The 17,615-nt window shown below is 32.4% G+C and overlaps 2 protein-coding genes across 2 annotated transcripts; both read left to right on the top strand.

The window, feature by feature from the left end:
• The first annotated feature begins 1,806 nt into the window (after positions 1–1,806).
• On the top strand, positions 1,807–2,472 carry LOC126655013 (putative pectinesterase/pectinesterase inhibitor 45). Its single transcript, XM_050349019.2, has one exon. It carries the CDS (start codon positions 1,932–1,934, stop codon positions 2,421–2,423), a length of 492 nt encoding a protein of 163 aa, XP_050204976.1. The 5' UTR covers positions 1,807–1,931; the 3' UTR covers positions 2,424–2,472.
• A 3,319-nt stretch (positions 2,473–5,791) lies between these two features.
• LOC126657028 (alpha-glucan water dikinase, chloroplastic) lies at positions 5,792–17,595 on the top strand. Its single transcript, XM_050351647.2, has 34 exons — positions 5,792–5,909; positions 5,996–6,270; positions 6,999–7,040; positions 7,162–7,265; positions 7,384–7,462; positions 7,594–7,685; positions 7,775–7,931; positions 8,147–8,371; positions 8,551–8,889; positions 8,998–9,105; positions 9,207–9,305; positions 9,493–9,633; positions 9,717–9,805; positions 10,494–10,628; positions 10,855–11,017; positions 11,110–11,199; positions 11,283–11,468; positions 11,920–11,982; positions 12,072–12,134; positions 12,238–12,297; positions 12,399–12,551; positions 12,657–12,740; positions 12,833–13,009; positions 13,098–13,204; positions 13,370–13,583; positions 13,659–13,762; positions 13,886–14,021; positions 14,518–14,643; positions 15,268–15,378; positions 15,842–15,940; positions 16,422–16,595; positions 16,690–16,782; positions 16,915–17,030; positions 17,161–17,595. The coding sequence occupies exons 2-34, from the start codon at positions 6,022–6,024 to the stop codon at positions 17,363–17,365; spliced, it is 4,383 nt and encodes a 1,460-aa protein (XP_050207604.1). The 5' UTR covers positions 5,792–5,909; positions 5,996–6,021; the 3' UTR covers positions 17,366–17,595.
• Positions 17,596–17,615: the final 20 nt, after the last annotated feature.

Raw genomic sequence — 17,615 nt, 5'->3', positions numbered from 1 at the left:
TTTAAAAGGAAAAGAATATTAAAAATATAAAAAATATTTTTTTAAAATTTTATAGAATTATAAAAAACATACATTTTTATTAATAATAATGAAGATGTCAATATTTTTTAAGTTGATATCGTCGATATAAACTTTGACATTAATTTTGTGGTGGCGTTCCATCATTTACGGATAATAAAAATATAAAATATAACGATCACTGTATTATTTCAAACTATTGAGATAATTATTCTATTATATAAGCGAGTTTGGGTTATTTTTGTTAAGTTTCTTTTTGTTTAGGACTATATGGACTCGAACCGTACACCTTCTCAGTAAAATGGATCAAACTAATTATTATCAAAATAATTCGAACTTTTTTGAAGACCCAACATGCATTTTTTTTGCATTGGGCCCGTTCATTGATTGATATAAATAATCAGTTAGTCTATCATATTATTCTTTAATGATTTCATATCTTAGATGAAGTTAAGTAAAATTTTCTCCAATTAAATTAAAAATATATATTTTTTATAATATTAAAAAATTGTTTAATTTAATTTTATATCTTTAAAAATATTTTAAATGCATCTCTTTTTTGAAAAAATATTAATTAATTGAACAGAATAAAAAATATAAATAAGAATTATCACTTAAAATAAAAAGAAAATTAATATCAATTAAAATTGATTCTGATGAAATATCAGATGGGTAACATTTTTGTTTTAACTAATTTTTTAGTGTCTTTTAAAAACAGAAAAGGCTAAACCCATTTTTAGGCCTATGTATTTTTAAAATTTTATTCATATGGTCTTATTATAAAAAATAATCTATATTTCAGTTTTGTATTTAATTTATTTTAAATTTTACATACTCCTTTAAACAGAAAAGAAACATGCATTACACCTGCTATAAAACGCGCATGAGACCGAATTTAAAAAACGACCAAATAAATAAAATTTATAAATATAGAATTCTAAAGTATAGGTGTTTTTTATCATTATAAAAATTATAAATCACTTAATAGTGATCGAGTTACAAACTTCCGGCTATAAAAGGATATATTAAATAAAAGAAAATAATAAAAAAATATTGAATAATAAACTTTTAGAGAGATTAGATAAATAAAAATACATAAGTCTTCTAAGAAAACAATAGATTTGCAGGACTTAAATTGTTTTCCAGAAGTGACAATCTTGGAATTACTGCCATCGTAAGGAATGGCATGTAAGTTCAATGAATCATGTAAGTTCAATAGAGTTTGTGACAGTCAGCGCATATGGAAATAAATCAGATATTGTCAGAATTTGCTTTGCCTCAAGACGAAGCAATTCACGTATATTTCTGCATTTAAAAATTCATTTTATACTCTGTTACGTTAAGTTGATAGTTGTTAAAAATTTCATTTTATAATCTGTTTGGTTAAGCTGATAAAAATTGATAAATTTGAGTTATTGATCAAAATTAACAAATTTAAGGGGCTGATGTATAATAAATATAATTTTGGACTTAGTTGATTATAAACTGAAAATTGAGACAAATTGCTTTCAAAATTAAAACGCTAACTACAATCAAGGAGAACATCACAAAATAAAGGAAAATGAGTTGACACAGATCAACTCACAAAAGACCAGTTATTAAAACAGTAAATGTTAATTTTCCATCAGAAATTCAAAACAAAAATAAAAAGTCAATGAATTAATCCTAAAATTAGAAATTTTCTAACTACCTAGCTCGATCAAACTTATCCACAAATTTTAAATTTCTACAAAAATAGCTAATTAACCACCTCTTCAACATGCATAAATACTAACCCCAATTCTCTGAAAAAATGTTCAGTCAAATAATCATAAAAAAAAGCCTCCTGTGCATGCAGGGAGGAGGCCATGAGTAGGAAATATTGTCAAAAATAATTAAAAATCACTAATCTCATCGATAAATATATAATAACTATGAAATATCATATCTCCTTCTCAACGGTCTTTCTCGCAGCATTAATTTTTCTCGTCCTCCTAGTAACCGAAAGTCAGGCGAAATCCACAAGACGCGATTTATGTCGATCTGCAAGTTACAAGCCGCTCTGCAGAGCAACTCTAAGGGGAATTTCCGATCCAAGAAAAGCGATTGAAGCTTCAATAAAACGTGCTATTTTTAAAACCAAATCTGCCATAGTAATGTCAAGAAAAATGCGTCGTAACGAAAATTATGACATTTGCAGAGAAAATTACGATGATGCGATTTCAGATCTTCAGGATTCGATCAGAAATTTGAGAAAAGGCGATAAAGCTACGCTTACGACGAATCTCTCAGCTGTTATTAGCTATTACTCAACTTGTGATGATGCATTTGAAGAAATGGATGAGAAAAGTCCTCTTACTAGGGCTAATATGATCCTTGAACACATGGTTGATAACGCCTTGTCGATTGTTCCTCTTATGCGTTGATTTAATTTATTATTATTCAATTAATTTTGGAGGCTAATTTTATAATTTACTGGCCTGTGTCATCATTAGATATATATACAAATATATACGCATATAATATTTATTTATATGTATATGTTTGTTATTTTTTTTTTATTTTGAAAAAAAAGACAAATATTTAATAGGATATTACATTAATTTATGTTTACGTTGGTATATATAAGTATATATTATGATGATTTGTGTAATACATAGGTGAGAGCCTAAGAGGCATTGTATGATAATTAAATCTGATTATCATTGATTCACATTAACAGTATTTTCTTTTAATTGTTTCATGATGCTTATGATATGTACATTGGCATATTAGCTATTGGGATCACTCTCTCTATAATTATACGTAAAAGAGTTATTATAATTATATGGGCCTAATGTCTTAAAAAACCCCGACCTTTTAGCCCCTTTTCAATCATACCCTGACGTTGAAAATTTGTCAATTTTATCCTATTTTGCATTTTTGTGTTTCAATTGTACCCTGAAAAATTAAATTAACGTCTTTTGCGTTTGGAAATTTGTTTAAAACATTCTACATGTCTCGCATATATTAATTGTATATTTTTAAAATTTATTTAAATTTAGTTAAATTAATTAAGAATTTAAATTAGTGTTAATTTGATTATGGTTTTTAGTTAGTTTTTAAAAATAAAGGACTTATTTGTACTTTTTTGAATAAAAAAGAATTTAATTTCATGTTTAGACTTAATTAATTGAATGATTTCATCATTTAAGTAAAAAAATTAACAAAAATTAAAATATTGGGGTACAATTGAAAACGGAAAATTTAATAGTGGGTAAAATTGACAAATTTTCAACGTCGGGGTGAAATTGAAAAAAAGTTTAAAGGTGAGGGGTTTTTGAGTGATTATGCCTAATTATATGTGTGTAATTTGGTAATTTTTTTATTTATATTCTTTCTTATATATTTTTCAAAATAAAAGAATTGATATGCTGAAAGGAGATTATACGACTGCTGGTGAGACCATCTTCAACTCATTTCGATTGAGTGAAGGATTTAGTTAACACAAATACACCAAATTTTAATTCGGTGACGGATTTAAAAAGAAAAAAGAAATGTCATGATTTCTTTATACAATTAATTCAATTGTTATAAAGTGAGCAAAATTGTAATGAAAGTTTTAAAGGTGAGTAAATTTATAAAGTATAAATTTTGAAATGAACAATGATATAAATATTAAAATAAAAAAGTTAAACTATGAATTTTATATCTATATTTTAAAAAAAAATTAATGACAAGATGAACAACTATTTATTATAAGCTATTTTTAGATCTCAAAATATTTTTAGGGATAATTACTATTTATCCCCTGACATTAAGTTATAATTATTAGTTACCCCGTAATTTTTTAAGAAGTCAATTGTTTATCTTCTGATGTTTGATTAAACTAACTAGTACTCCTTTTTGTCAGTTACAAAGTTTTTTTGTTAAAATTAAAATATTAACTTGTTTCATGAACTTATTTTTCTTTTAAAAAAATTTACAAATTCATAGAATTGTAAAACAAATCTATGATTTATAATGAATTTGATGATATGTTTTGTTTCATTTATTTACAAATTATTTAAATTTAGTAATTCATGGTATTTTATGGATTTAAAAAAAATAAGTTTGACGGTTTAAACAAACTATATTTTTGACAATTAAAATCTTTTATTAAGTCAAATAATTGAGTTAATTAACAGAATGGGATTAATAGTTAATTTAATCAAATATCAGAGGTAATCATCTCTTATTTTTAATAATATCGGAATGAAAGGAATATGTATGAATCTAGTACTTCTTGTTCTTGGATCTATCAATGACTACAAATTGAACAGATTTACTGAGATACCCTCCTTTCAACTTTTCTTTTTCTTTTGTTTTTTTGCCAATTATAATTGTACTATATGTTTGTTTAGCCATAGAAAGAGAAAAAGAAATCAAAATTATAGCCACCATTCATTTGTCATTTTCGCTATGACATAGATCTATCATATATATTAAATTTTCTGGATCATCGAGTAATTCTAAAGTTACATAAAAAATATTAAAATTTAAATTATTAAAAAATAATTATTAATTTATCGAATTATTTTTTAAGGAGATCACCATTTTTAAAAAAGTCGCTAATTTTATCGCAAAATAAAATAAATACTGACTTATACTTTTTAGTTAAAAAAAATACTTAATTATATATCTTTTCGTAATAACATGCGAGTAATGGACACTAAAGATACCTAAATGTTTGCTATATTTTATTTTGGTTATCAAACTTTGATTTTTTTAATTTTAGTTACTAAATTTTAATTTCTTTTCTATTTTGGTTACTAAACTTTAATTTCTTTTTAATTTAATTTAGTTATCAAACTTTGATTTCTTTTCAATTTGACTATCAAATTTTAATTTTTTTCCATTTTGGTTACAAAATTCAATTGCCACGTCATCTTTTTGGGCTAAATATCTTAGTTGAAATAATTTTAAAGTTTAGTAACCATAGCGGTAGTTTGGGTATCTCCAGTGTTTATTATTTTCCGGCATGCCACATAGGACAAAACACAAAATGTTTAGTGCCTTTTTCCTCGAGTGACGTCCCGTGAAATAATTTGATAAATTAGAGACTGTTTTTTAACTATTTAAATTTTAATATTCTTTCTATAATTTTAGAATAACCTAATGGCTTAGAGATTTTAATACTCTGAATCTATCATATTTTTGATAGGGATACTGAAAAATCAAGAATTTCATTTTTTTTGGCAACAATTAAAATCTCAATCTAAAATATATAATTATGTTAGAAAAAAAAAGTTAAAATCTATTAGTAACTAATTTATAGTAATATAAGCAATCATTTATTTATGAAATAAAAGATCACTGATAAAAAAATTGAATAGACTATTTAAACAGAATTATTTTATAAATTGTTTCAAATTTATTGTTTAATATTATTTTTAAAATTAACTTAAATACTGCCGACCTAACGATGAATATTTTCATTCACATATAATTTTTCAACTTTTCCCTTATTTTATTTACAAAATTATCATCCACATAAATACATAAATATCTTCACAAAAATTACTTTAAATCAAAAATATCACGACAAACAAGAGGCTAAAATTGAAAATCCCATAAAAAATCAAGGGCAGAAAGGACCATAACCTTTTCAAACCAGGTGCACGGACCCCACGCTTCCCTCGATCGCTCACTAGCAGCACGTGACAATCTTCCAATCCCGAAACTTTCCATTCCACGTGGCAGCTTATCACACGTACACGCGTCCATTAATCACCATAAAGTGCCATATCATATAATTTCTTCAAGTTTCGCTCCAGATTCATTAGCTTCCACTAAAATCAGTTAGATTCTCAGTTCTTCATAATTAATCAAATTATTATTAATTGTTCTTATTATTTAATAATTGAAATTGAAGATTCAATTCAAATCAGCAGGTAAAGAATCAGATTACAATGGTGACTCAAGTTTGGAATAATAATTACTTTTTGTATTTTAATAGATTCTTGAATTTCTTTTGTAGATTGCTTGAGGTGAAAGAAGTGCATAATGAGTAATGCAAGCATAAATCATAATTTATTTCAGCAGAGTTTGGTTCCTCCATTAAAGCATCGACCTAAACTCGGTTCTTCATTCAGTAGTCAAGGAGTTTCTGCACCGCAAACTCGCCGGTCCCGACTATCTTCCGATTTTAATGCGAACAGTTTGAAATTGAGAAAATCGAAATTTGCTATCGGAACTCCTCGTCTTGCTTCTGTCAGTCCGCAGGCTATTTTAGCTATGGATCCTGCATCTGAGGTAATTTAATTTCACTGCTAGTGTTTTTTAGAAGTTGAAATGATTTCATTTAGATGATTTTTTGTATTAGATTAGCATTGTCTGTTACAGTGTGAAATGATCTGCATTATCGATAAGAATCTGCTTGTACAAGTTATTTAATGCATTGCTTTGCCTTAGGTTTTATTTCATGATGTAATGTGTGATCATAATTTCCACTCAGTAGCCTTGTTTGCCTTAGCATTATGTGTAAGCTAGGCAGCAGGGACACTTCATTTTCAATCAACATCTTCCGTTTTGGACACTTGACGATTCAGTTACAAAACTTCTTTTTTTACATAGAAAACCTAACACCGCTTCGCCGTTTCTGATGTCTGTGTCGGTGCTACCTAGGTGTAAGTGTTCAATTGAAGTTCTAATTCTTGCAAAATTTATATAATTTCATTTCTTTCAAAATGCTTTTTCTTTTTCAGTTGAAAGAATTATAAACTTTCCGAACATAAGAAATGGTGCTTTAGAATTAAATAACTTCTAGCTTTTTAGTCAATTAAGGATATATTCTATGCCTGGAATTTGATTGATGTGATATGTTTTCTGTAATTGTACTTTGAAAGAATAGGAGCCAGTACTGCTTGTGGAGGACGTAAATTTTCCATATAGTTCTATTGGAGAGAGATAGAGAGATTGCACATATGCAGACTGTTGCTTCTGATGCTTAAAGGATTCTAATAAATATTTCTTTGCAACAGGTTGTAGGAAAATTCAACCTTGATGGAAATAATGAGTTGCAGGTATAATATAGTGATTCCTGGATATGTAATTACTAATGAGGCTCCACTTAATAGAGCCATGTTTTGGTAGTACCATGGCTGCAAGCTGACTCGTTGAAGTTTCTCCTTTCTAACTGAGCAGGTTTCTATTAGCAATTCTGGTTCTATCACACAAGTAAATTTTGAGATAACATATGGTAGTGATTCTTTGGTGCTACACTGGGGTGGGATACATGATAGAAAGGAGTATGTTTAATTCTGTTACCAAGCATTGTTTATTTAAATTATGATTTTTATAAGTTTAGATTGATGCTTTTATAATTTGGGTCATTTGTCTTTCTTATGCTGCCTTTGCTTGTTGCAGAAAATGGATACTTCCTTCTCGATGTCCAGAAGGGACCAAAAATCATAAGAACAGAGCCCTTAGAAGTCCTTTTATTAAAGTAAGTGCCAAAATGTAAACTTGTTGGTCCTGTTAGTCCGCGTCATCTAGATTTTAAAAATTATCTTTGCTAGACATTACACAATTAGATGCTTGCTTTTCTAAGGATGTTACTTCATGCTTCCCCTCTAGTCTGGTTCCAGTTCTTACCTCAAATTAGAGATTGATGATCCTGCAATACAAGCCTTAGAGTTTCTAGTGCTTGATGAAGCTCAGAATAAGTGGTAAGTTTATCTCAAGGTTGTTATATTGTAAATGAGCTAATTAAATAGATATGCTAAATCTATTTTTCATTTTAAATATATGATTGCAGGTTTAAATATAAAGGTCAGAACTTTCATGTTAAGGTACCTACAAGAGAGAAGGTGAGGGTTTCTAATGTCTCAGTTAGTGAAGATCTTGTACAAATTCAAGCATATCTGAGGTGGGAAAGAAAGGGCAAGCAAATGTATACCCCTGAACAAGAGAAGGTAACTGTCAAAAGCTTTAAAATAGCGTTGATTGCTACGCACTTCTTCTCGCTAAAATCAGTTTCAGTAGGAATATAAATATGATAATATTATTGTTTTATCTGAGAATGCAAAGTGAAAAACTTCACCTCATTAACTTTATGCTCTACTCTAAATTTTTAGTTCTGCCTTTTGGTATGCTTTTCTGGTAATCATAAATTCTTTCCTTTTTGTAGGTAGAATATGAAGCTGCTCGTACTGAGCTATTGGAGGAAGTGGCCAGGGGTGCTTCCATTGAGGACCTTCGAGCAAGGCTGACAAACAAAAAAGATAAGCATGAAATTAAGGATAGCCATATAGTGGAATTAGAAACCAAGATACCTGATGATCTTATTCAGATTCAAGCTTATATAAGATGGGAAAAAGCAGGGAAGCCCTCCTATTCTACAGAGGAACAACTGGTAGACTTTACTATCTTCTTTTCTCTGTCTAGTTTCTGTAATGTTTTCTTTTAAAGTGCCTGTATCTCTTATACATCAGGTGCTATTTATTTTCCCTTTATGGTTTGCATAATTATGAGATTGTTACTTATCCCTTTTACTTGACATTTCCTGACATATTTTTTTTTTATTGTATATAGAGAGAATTTGAGGAAGCAAGAGGGGACTTGCAAAGAGAACTGGAAAGAGGTGTCTCTCTTGATGAGATACGGAAGAAGATTACTAAAGGAGAGGTCCAGAGCAAGGTTTCCAAGCAGCTGCAGAAAAAAAGATATTATAGTACTGAAAGAATTCAACGCGAAAAGCGGGATTTTGCACAGCTTATTACTAAACATATAGCCAAACATGTGGAGGAGAAAATTTCAGCAGAACCAAAAGCCTTGAGAACGGTCGAACTTTTTGCTAAGTCAAAGGAGGAACAGGATGGTGATGCTGTCCTGAACAAGAAGATCTTCAAGGTCACTGATGCAGAACTTCTGGTGAGAATGAGATAATATTTAATATTGATCAATTTTCTGCTGCTCTGTGATGGAATTTTTTACTTGCAATAACTATTCTAACATGAAATATCCTGGTACATTATAAAGGTACTTGTGACCAAGCCTGCCGGTAAGACAAAGGTTTATGTTGCCACTGATTCCAAAGAGCAACTGACTCTTCACTGGGCTTTGTCTCGAAACAGCAGAGAGTGGTTGGTAAGTTTCTTTGGAACTATTAATTTTGGACATGGTCCTTGAGACCTTATTGGCCTTTGGGAGTCGACATTTATAGCAATCGGTCAATGAATTTTTTGCAGGCGCCACCATCAAGTGTGTTACCTCCTGGTTCAGTTTTGTTGAGTGAGGCTGCTGAAACACAGCTTACCACTGTTTCTTCTGCTGAATTCTCTAACCAGGTGTGCAATGTGAAATGAATTTGACTTCATCCTTTGGTACATGGGTTTCTAAACTCCACATTGCATCACTTTTTCAATCATCCTGCTATTGCAGAATTACTGCTAGGTTAAGAGGCAGTAGATGCATTAAAATTAAATTCATTTAAGAACTGATATATGATTAGAATATCTGCATTTTTAATTTCAGGTCCAATGTTTCGAACTGGAGATTGAAGATGACAAGTTTGTAGGGATGCCTTTTGTGCTTTTGTCTAATGGAAACTGGATAAAAAATAATGGCTCGGACTTTTATATGGAATTTAGTGGACGATCTAAGCAAGTCCTAAAGGTTGCTTTAGTTTAATATTTCCATAAGAGATAGTCGTGTTCTGTATTTTATGCATTAATTTAACTGGATTACTCTTTATAAAGGACGCCGGTGATGGTGGAGGTACAGCCAAAGCATTGTTGGATAAAATTGCAGAGATGGAGAGTGAGGCTCAAAAGTCCTTTATGCACCGGTAAAAATTCCATCCATAATTTTTATCGTCATTGAGTATAGTGTGCTTCAGAGTTTAGTTAAACTTTGGCTTCCTTTTCATAATGGCCTTTGGAATTTTCAGTTTCCAAAATCTGAAGAAGTGGGGTTTTCTTCCAGGCATCCAATCTTGAGAGGATACTATTTTAGTTCATTTACTCAAGTCTAGTATACATGCTGTATGTATGACTCAGTAAAGTATTTATGTTGCATGCAGTATCTTGGACTTGTAGTCCCTAGTCTTGTTAGTTAAGGTTTCATGGCATTCGGCAATGCCAACTATGCTTAGATTTTTGCACTGTGAAGTGAACAAAGAAGTATTGGTGTGTAGTGGCATGACGCTAACAGGCGCCTGTTTGATGCATAGAGTAATTGCTTTTTTCTGCATTACCTGTTTAGTCAGTATATCTTCTCTTTTTGGTTTGCTTCTGTCCTTATGGTTAAATGTCGGGAGCCTTTTTTCTCTAGTAAGTAAAGCGCGACAACTGTCCTTTTTGGTTTAAGAAAATATATTAGTTTAGTGAGATTTGGGTTTCTCTTTCTAATCTTTAACTGCTTCTTGCTTAAAAATTATATTCTGATTGTTGTAATTAAAAAAACCTACTTCTGAGATGCCTTGTTGTGGTCATATTATGAGCCCAGATCTGAATCTTATTTGTCTCTCTTCCTAGCTTTAATATTGCAGCAGATTTGATGGACCAAGCAAAGAATTCCGGGGAACTAGGCCTTGCAGGGATCTTGGTGTGGATGAGATTTATGGCTACAAGGCAACTTATTTGGAACAAAAACTACAATGTCAAACCACGGTAAGCTTCAGATAATTATTGGTTTGACATTATTATGATCATTCCTTTCTTGCGAGGTATATTAATTGGACCCTATACAAACTTGTATTGTCTAATACCAGTCATTTATTATGACACGTGTGTACAAGTACAGTTCTGGAATACTTAACAAAAGTCATCATTCTCTGCTTTTGATTATAGCAATATGAATTCTCTGGGTATTATATTTCCTTTCATTTTACTGCAGTGAGATCAGTCAAGCACAGGATAGGCTGACAGATTCACTTCAGAACATTTACACAAGTCAACCGCAATATCGGGAGCTTTTGCGGATGATTATGTCTACTGTTGGCCGAGGAGGTGAGGGTGATGTGGGGCAGCGTATTCGAGATGAAATCCTGGTTATCCAGGTCAATAGTGAATCTCTATCTTTCTTGTATGTTTCCTTCCACTTCATTTAGTTAATTTATCGAATAACATGTGCAAATATTTTTTATTCTAGAGAAACAACGAATGCAAAGGTGGAATGATGGAGGAATGGCATCAGAAGCTGCATAATAACACAAGTCCTGATGATGTTGTAATCTGCCAGGTACAGGAACTATAAATTTAAACATTGAAAACGTAATTGATTTTCTCAATTTAATTATTCTCTGGGAATATCGTTTCATGCAGGCGCTGATTGACTACATTAAAAATGACTTTGACATCAGCATCTACTGGAAAACTTTGAATGAAAATGGCATAACAAAAGAACGACTTTTAAGTTATGATCGTGCCATCCATTCTGAACCAAACTTCAGAAGAGATCAAAAGGATGGTCTTTTGCGTGATCTTGGAAACTATATGAGAACCTTGAAGGTAGATTATCTAAACCTTTAGGTAATTTTTTTTCAGTTTGTCATAAAACTTAGTTGTGGGGGATGCCTTTTCAGCTATGTTGGATATTTTAAGTTCAAAAGTATTACATGATTCATATCCGTTTCTTGTTGAAAAAATGATTTCATTTATGTGCTAATATAATCTGGTTTATGGCCTCAATCTCTTAAAGCATTCTGAAATATGTGTGAGAGAATTAACTGGTTCAGCTATACATAAATCACACATATACACATATATACAGATGTCATGTGGCACCCACGCATAAAATAGTCGTCATGGTTGCTTGGAGGCAATACTAATGAACGTGCACCATTTTTTTTGTTATTTGGTGTATTAAATGAATCAGTTTTCTCTTCTGATGATGGTGAATTTTTCATTTGATACTCATTAGTAGCTTCAAAATGTTGATTTCTGTCTGATTTTATTATAGGCAGTTCATTCAGGTGCAGATCTCGAGTCTGCCGTTACAAACTGTATGGGTTACAGAGATGAGGTATCACCAATAATAAAGTTATTTTTCTTCTAGGACTGTGATACCCTTTTTATTCTGTAATTTCTTGTAAATGTGCTAATTCTCTTCAGGGTCAAGGCTTCATGGTTGGGGTGAAGATAAATCCCATTTCAGGATTGCCATCTGGATTTCCGGTATTGTATTCAAGCCTATTTAAATGTGCTTTTAGATGGCATTTGTTTGTGAAAATCATGTAACTGTCACTCAGTGCTGTATACTCTGTGTCTTTTCTGACAGGCATTGCTTCAATTTGTTCTCGGACATATTGAAGATAAAAATGTTGAAGCACTCCTCGAGGTACTTGAAATTAACATTAACTGTGTCACAACTGCAATTACTGTTGCATTCTTACTTTAACTTTAACCTTGACCAGTTTTCTTGTTTATATGTGAAAGCAGGGTTTGCTGGAGGCTCGTCAGGAGCTTAGGCCAATGTTGTTCAAGTCTAATGATCGTCTGAAGGATCTTTTATTTTTAGATATTGCTCTTGATTCAGCTGTTAGGACAGCTATTGAGAGGGGATATGAGGAATTAAATGATGCTGAACAAGAAGTAATTTTCTCGAAGCTTTTTGGCTATTCTTGGCTATTCCTTAAAATATTTTATTAACATTTACCTTGTTGGATTTTTATGACTTGTTACTTGGTCACTTTTCAGAAAATTATGTATTTCATCACTCTGGTTCTAGAAAATCTTGCACTGTCATCAGATGACAATGAAGATCTTATCTATTGCATGAAGGTGATCTTATGCCTCATTGAACCTATCTTATTATGTGATCCTTATGATAGACCATTTCCATTGTAGTTATATATTTCATCCGTTGTGTGCAGGGATGGAATCATGCATTAAGTATGTCCAAAAGCAAAAGTGATCACTGGGCATTATATGCAAAATCAGTCCTTGACAGAACCCGCCTTGCCCTAGCTAGCAAGGCTGAATGGTATCAGCAAGTGTTGCAACCATCCGCAGAGTACCTTGGATCACTTCTTGGAGTGGAACAGTGGGCTGTAAGTTCTTCAATCTCATTCCACAACTTATTCTTTTATGCTAGATTAAATGTAGCCGCCTTCTTGTTCTCATAATCAATTTATGCAGGTGAACATATTCACTGAAGAAATTGTCCGTGCTGGTTCAGCTGCAGCTTTGTCCTCACTTCTTAATCGGCTCGATCCAATTCTTCGAAAGACTGCTAATCTTGGAAGGTTGGTGTAGTATTCATTGGCCTATGAAGTAATTATTAAATTAAATTACAATCCAGTATCCACAACAACCGAAGCTTTATTTGTAACAGTAAATCATAATGATTTTACAATGTCTGTCACTCAGAAGCTGACTTTCAACCATAAACTTGTTTGTCCTTTTAATAGTTGGCAAGTCATTAGCCCAGTTGAAGTTGCTGGATATGTTGCTGTAGTGGACGAGCTACTCACAGTACAGAATAAATCTTACGACCGCCCTACAATTTTGGTGGCAAGAAGAGTAAAAGGAGAAGAAGAGATTCCAGATGGCACAGTTGCTGTGCTGACACCTGACATGCCAGATGTCCTATCCCATGTTTCTGTGCGAGCAAGGAATGGCAAGGTAATTAAGTTCACATTTTGGTTATCTATCTAAATTATAGATGAGCGACTGCTTAGACCTTCGTAATAATGGCAGGTTTGCTTTGCAACATGTTTTGATCAAAACATTCTGGAAAAACTACAAGCATATGAAGGGAAATTGCTGCGTCTGAAACCAACTTCAGCAGATATAGTCTATTGGTAATCCTAAGCTTTTAAAATGTCCATACACCGCATCTCATGATATGCGTTACGAAATGCTTCTCTGTCCCTCAAAATTAAATTACATGAAATTAATTTTAATATTTTCATGATAAATTGCAGTGAGATATCTGACAGTGAACTAGCAGATTCAAGTTCAACTAACATGAAAGAAGTTGGTTCTTCACCTATAAAATTGGTCAAAAAGCAGTTCAGCGGTAGATATGCTATATCATCCGAGGAATTCACAAGTGATATGGTTAGGCTTCAAACCAACTTGTATATTTTTCTCTTAGAAATTGTTCCCCTTCTGATTTTTTTTTTAGTTGGTAAGGCTTGAAATTGTATATGTTAGATTCCATCTTAAAACCAATTGGTATTAAGTGGAGGTGCCCAACTACTATATAAACACAAGTCCATTCACACACACAACCAATGTGGGATTTCCCACTTCAACACTCCCCCTCACGCGTAGCGTGTACGGGCCGAGCAACAAAGTCCCCCCTCACGCACATCTCACGTGGGCCGGGCCAAACTCAAATTGTGTGAATGGACAAGGCTCTGATACCATGTTAGATTTCATCTTAAAACCAATTGGTATTAAGTGGAGGTGCCCAACTAATATATAAACAGAAGTCCATTCACAGACACAACCAATGTGGGATTTCCCACTTCAACAGTATAAACCAGAATATTCTGGAATCTGAATATTGATTTCTTAGATTGCCCAATTTTCCTGATGATCATTCTCTTAGGTCGGTGCCAAATCACGGAATATCTCTCATCTAAAAGGAAAACTGCCGTCTTGGGTCGGGATTCCTACTTCAATTGCCTTACCATTTGGAGTATTTGAGAAGGTTCTTTCAGACGGTTCAAATCAGGTACCACTATCTTGACATTTTTGTCGGCTTTTACATACCTTCAGTTTCCTGTACAACAACAATAATCTATCATCTGCTCATTCAGAATAATTTATAATTTTCCAAGATGTTAATATTTTCTATATCTAGCAATTTATCTTCTATTACGGATTCCTATTTGTTTTCTTCTTTTATTGTTTTAGTAATTTATTTTTCAAAGAAAAAAGCACAGGTATTGAATTCCGAGTCCTGTATTTCTAGACCTTCCTAATCGATCAGTGTGGTTTTTAGGAGCAACAATTAGAAAGGGCTTAAAATTGATTACTATTTAGGAAATAGATTACTGTATGATGCTGCAGAATTTAGAAAACAGATGCATCATGCATGAGTTTAATTTAAAAGGAGAGAAAAGATATTTGCAACGTGCACATCCATAATAAGATATTTTTATATTCATAATAAAAGACAGATATTTGCAGTCTGGACAATGGACATTTACTTGAAAAGGTGGAAAAGATATGAACAGAAATACATGATGAATGCTGGATGTTGTAGTTGTGTATTTGCACTTTTTGGAGTCCTAGCTTCAACCAATTATTTCTCATAGCATTCTTGTCCGATATGTCCCCATTTTTTGATTGTCAGGAAGTGGCTAAGAAGTTGGAACTTTTGAAAAAAAAGCTAGGAGAAGGAGACTTCAGTGTCCTTGGGAAGCTTCGCCAGACAGTTTTAGAATTGGCAGCACCACAGCAGTTGGTATGTTCCTTCTAATGATAACCTTGGAAATATATTCTAACTTTTACATCCTATTGATGATTTAGAACTTATTTCTGGCTAGTGTAGTATAGAACTTTAGGAACTAATGACATCATTATTTGAAGAGGTAGGTACCAGCAATTTTTATAAAGAGTTTGCTACTGATATAATCTTGCTCTCCAGAACCCTCACCTTCCCTTTTGTCATAAACTAGTGGATTGTAGGTTGACCAAACAATAAAAATTGTTCATTTTGAAGTTACTTTTGTTGTCTATTTAAGTATAAATTCTTCACCTTAATGACAGAAGCCTGCTGGAGAGGCTTCATTTACAAGAACTCTTAGGAAATAACAAAAATGCTCCACTAACCTTAACTTTTCTGGGTAGATATAAACCGGAATTTTGGGTGCATCAAGTAAGGGAAATTCAGTTCGGAAGAGATATCTAATGCTAGCATATTTCAGGTGCAAGAGCTGAAGGTCACAATGCAAGCTTCTGGAATGCCTTGGCCTGGTGATGAAGGTGAACAAAGATGGCAGCAGGCATGGCTGGCTATAAAGAAGGTAAACAGTTTCCTTAGATTGAATATTTCCAACGTTTCAGTTATATAGCATGTATGTCACTGCATCAATCCGCTGCTTTAATCTGCTAGTCACTACCCCTATAACGAGTGAGAGATGTAATCATAATCCTTAACTTGCTAGACCTTACCTCAATATGATAACAACGATTACTACATATCTAAAAATATGTGCTCAAAATATTCAGTTGCAAAGTTAGTATCACTTTCCTTTTTGTAGATGTTGAGTGGAAATATTCTTGTATGGTTGGAAAGCTAGTATTATCTCACTTCCATATTGTAATTGAACTCGAACATCTTTCTGTACATATATAACATCAATATAATGAATTTCTCATCATAATGCTAGATAGCTTTTATCCGTAACTTTCGTACTTTTCATGTTACTATTGTCTTGAATTTTCTGTGGAATATTTTTATTGTCTTTGTCAAAAGCATTGATGTGTTGCATACTCCCATATCAGGTCTGGGCATCAAAGTGGAACGAGAGAGCATACTTTAGCACAAGAAAAGTGAAGCTAGACCATGATTACCTCTGCATGGCTGTCCTAGTTCAGGAGATTATAAATGCTGATTACGCATTTGTTATCCACACTACCAATCCTTCCTCAGGGGACTCATCAGAGATCTATGCCGAGGTATTGTATCTGCTGTAATTTCTTATTCTCTACTGGAAATTTATGATTTTACTGGGAAGATGTGAAATTGAATTAGCAACCTCTGTTCATATAGGTAGTGAGGGGACTTGGAGAAACTCTAGTGGGAGCCTATCCTGGTCGTGCTTTGAGTTTTGTCTGCAAGAAACAAGATCTGAACTCTCCTCAGGTAAAAAATCTCAATTTAGTCGTCTGTGTGACATATACCTTTTCAGCTTTCAATATTGTAAGAACTAGAAAAAATATGACACCATTTTGATGAAATTACTACCATTGGTGCTAACCAATTCACATGTTTCAGGTGTTGGGTTATCCAAGCAAACCCATTGGCCTCTTTATTAGACGTTCTATTATCTTCCGTTCTGATTCTAATGGCGAGGATCTGGAAGGTTATGCTGGTGCAGGCCTTTACGATAGGTAAAGTCCTACGAATCTACCCATTCCCGGATTAATATTTTAATATTGATTGGGGAGATGAAGTGGAGGAAGAATATAATAATGTCAATTTGATTCATTTTGTGCTAATCTGGAACCTTTTTACGTGCAGTGTTCCTATGGATGAAGAAGAGAAAGTTGTGGTTGATTACTCATCTGATCCGTTGATTATTGATGGTAACTTCCGCAAATCAATTCTCTCCAGCATTGCTCAAGCAGGAAACGCAATTGAGGAGCTTTATGGAACTCCACAAGACATTGAAGGCGTGATAAGAGACGGAAAACTCTACGTGGTTCAGACAAGACCCCAAATGTAATCTTCAACTTCATTCTCACAATTAATATTCTCTCCATCAATTTTTTTGCTTATGATAGATTGTATAAATGAGATAATTACACACAATAAATCCAAAAAAAAGGGAAAATATGAATTAGAAACAAGTGAATAAAAAATAACAAATTAGAAATTTGACCTACAACAACATCAAATTTCATATCAAATGTTATCCCATTAACAGTTTATTTTAAAGTTGCACATTAGCCATCACTACGTTGTTTAGCTTAATG

The sequence above is a fragment of the Mercurialis annua genome, linkage group LG7 (assembly GCF_937616625.2).
Source record: "Mercurialis annua linkage group LG7, ddMerAnnu1.2, whole genome shotgun sequence".
NCBI lineage: Eukaryota > Viridiplantae > Streptophyta > Magnoliopsida > Malpighiales > Euphorbiaceae > Mercurialis > Mercurialis annua.
The sequence above is the reverse complement of the archived record's forward strand: the minus strand, read 5'-3'. Positions and strand labels throughout refer to the sequence as shown.

Coding starts and splice junctions, on each gene's coding strand:
- LOC126655013 (XM_050349019.2), top strand. CDS start 1,932: ATGAAATATCATATCTCCTTCTCAACGGTCTTTCTCGCAGCATTAATT.
- LOC126657028 (XM_050351647.2), top strand. CDS start 6,022: ATGAGTAATGCAAGCATAAATCATAATTTATTTCAGCAGAGTTTGGTT. Junction 8,890..8,997: donor TCACTGATGCAGAACTTCTG/GTGAGAATGAGA, acceptor TACATTATAAAG/GTACTTGTGACCAAGCCTGC. Junction 9,106..9,206: donor GAAACAGCAGAGAGTGGTTG/GTAAGTTTCTTT, acceptor AATTTTTTGCAG/GCGCCACCATCAAGTGTGTT.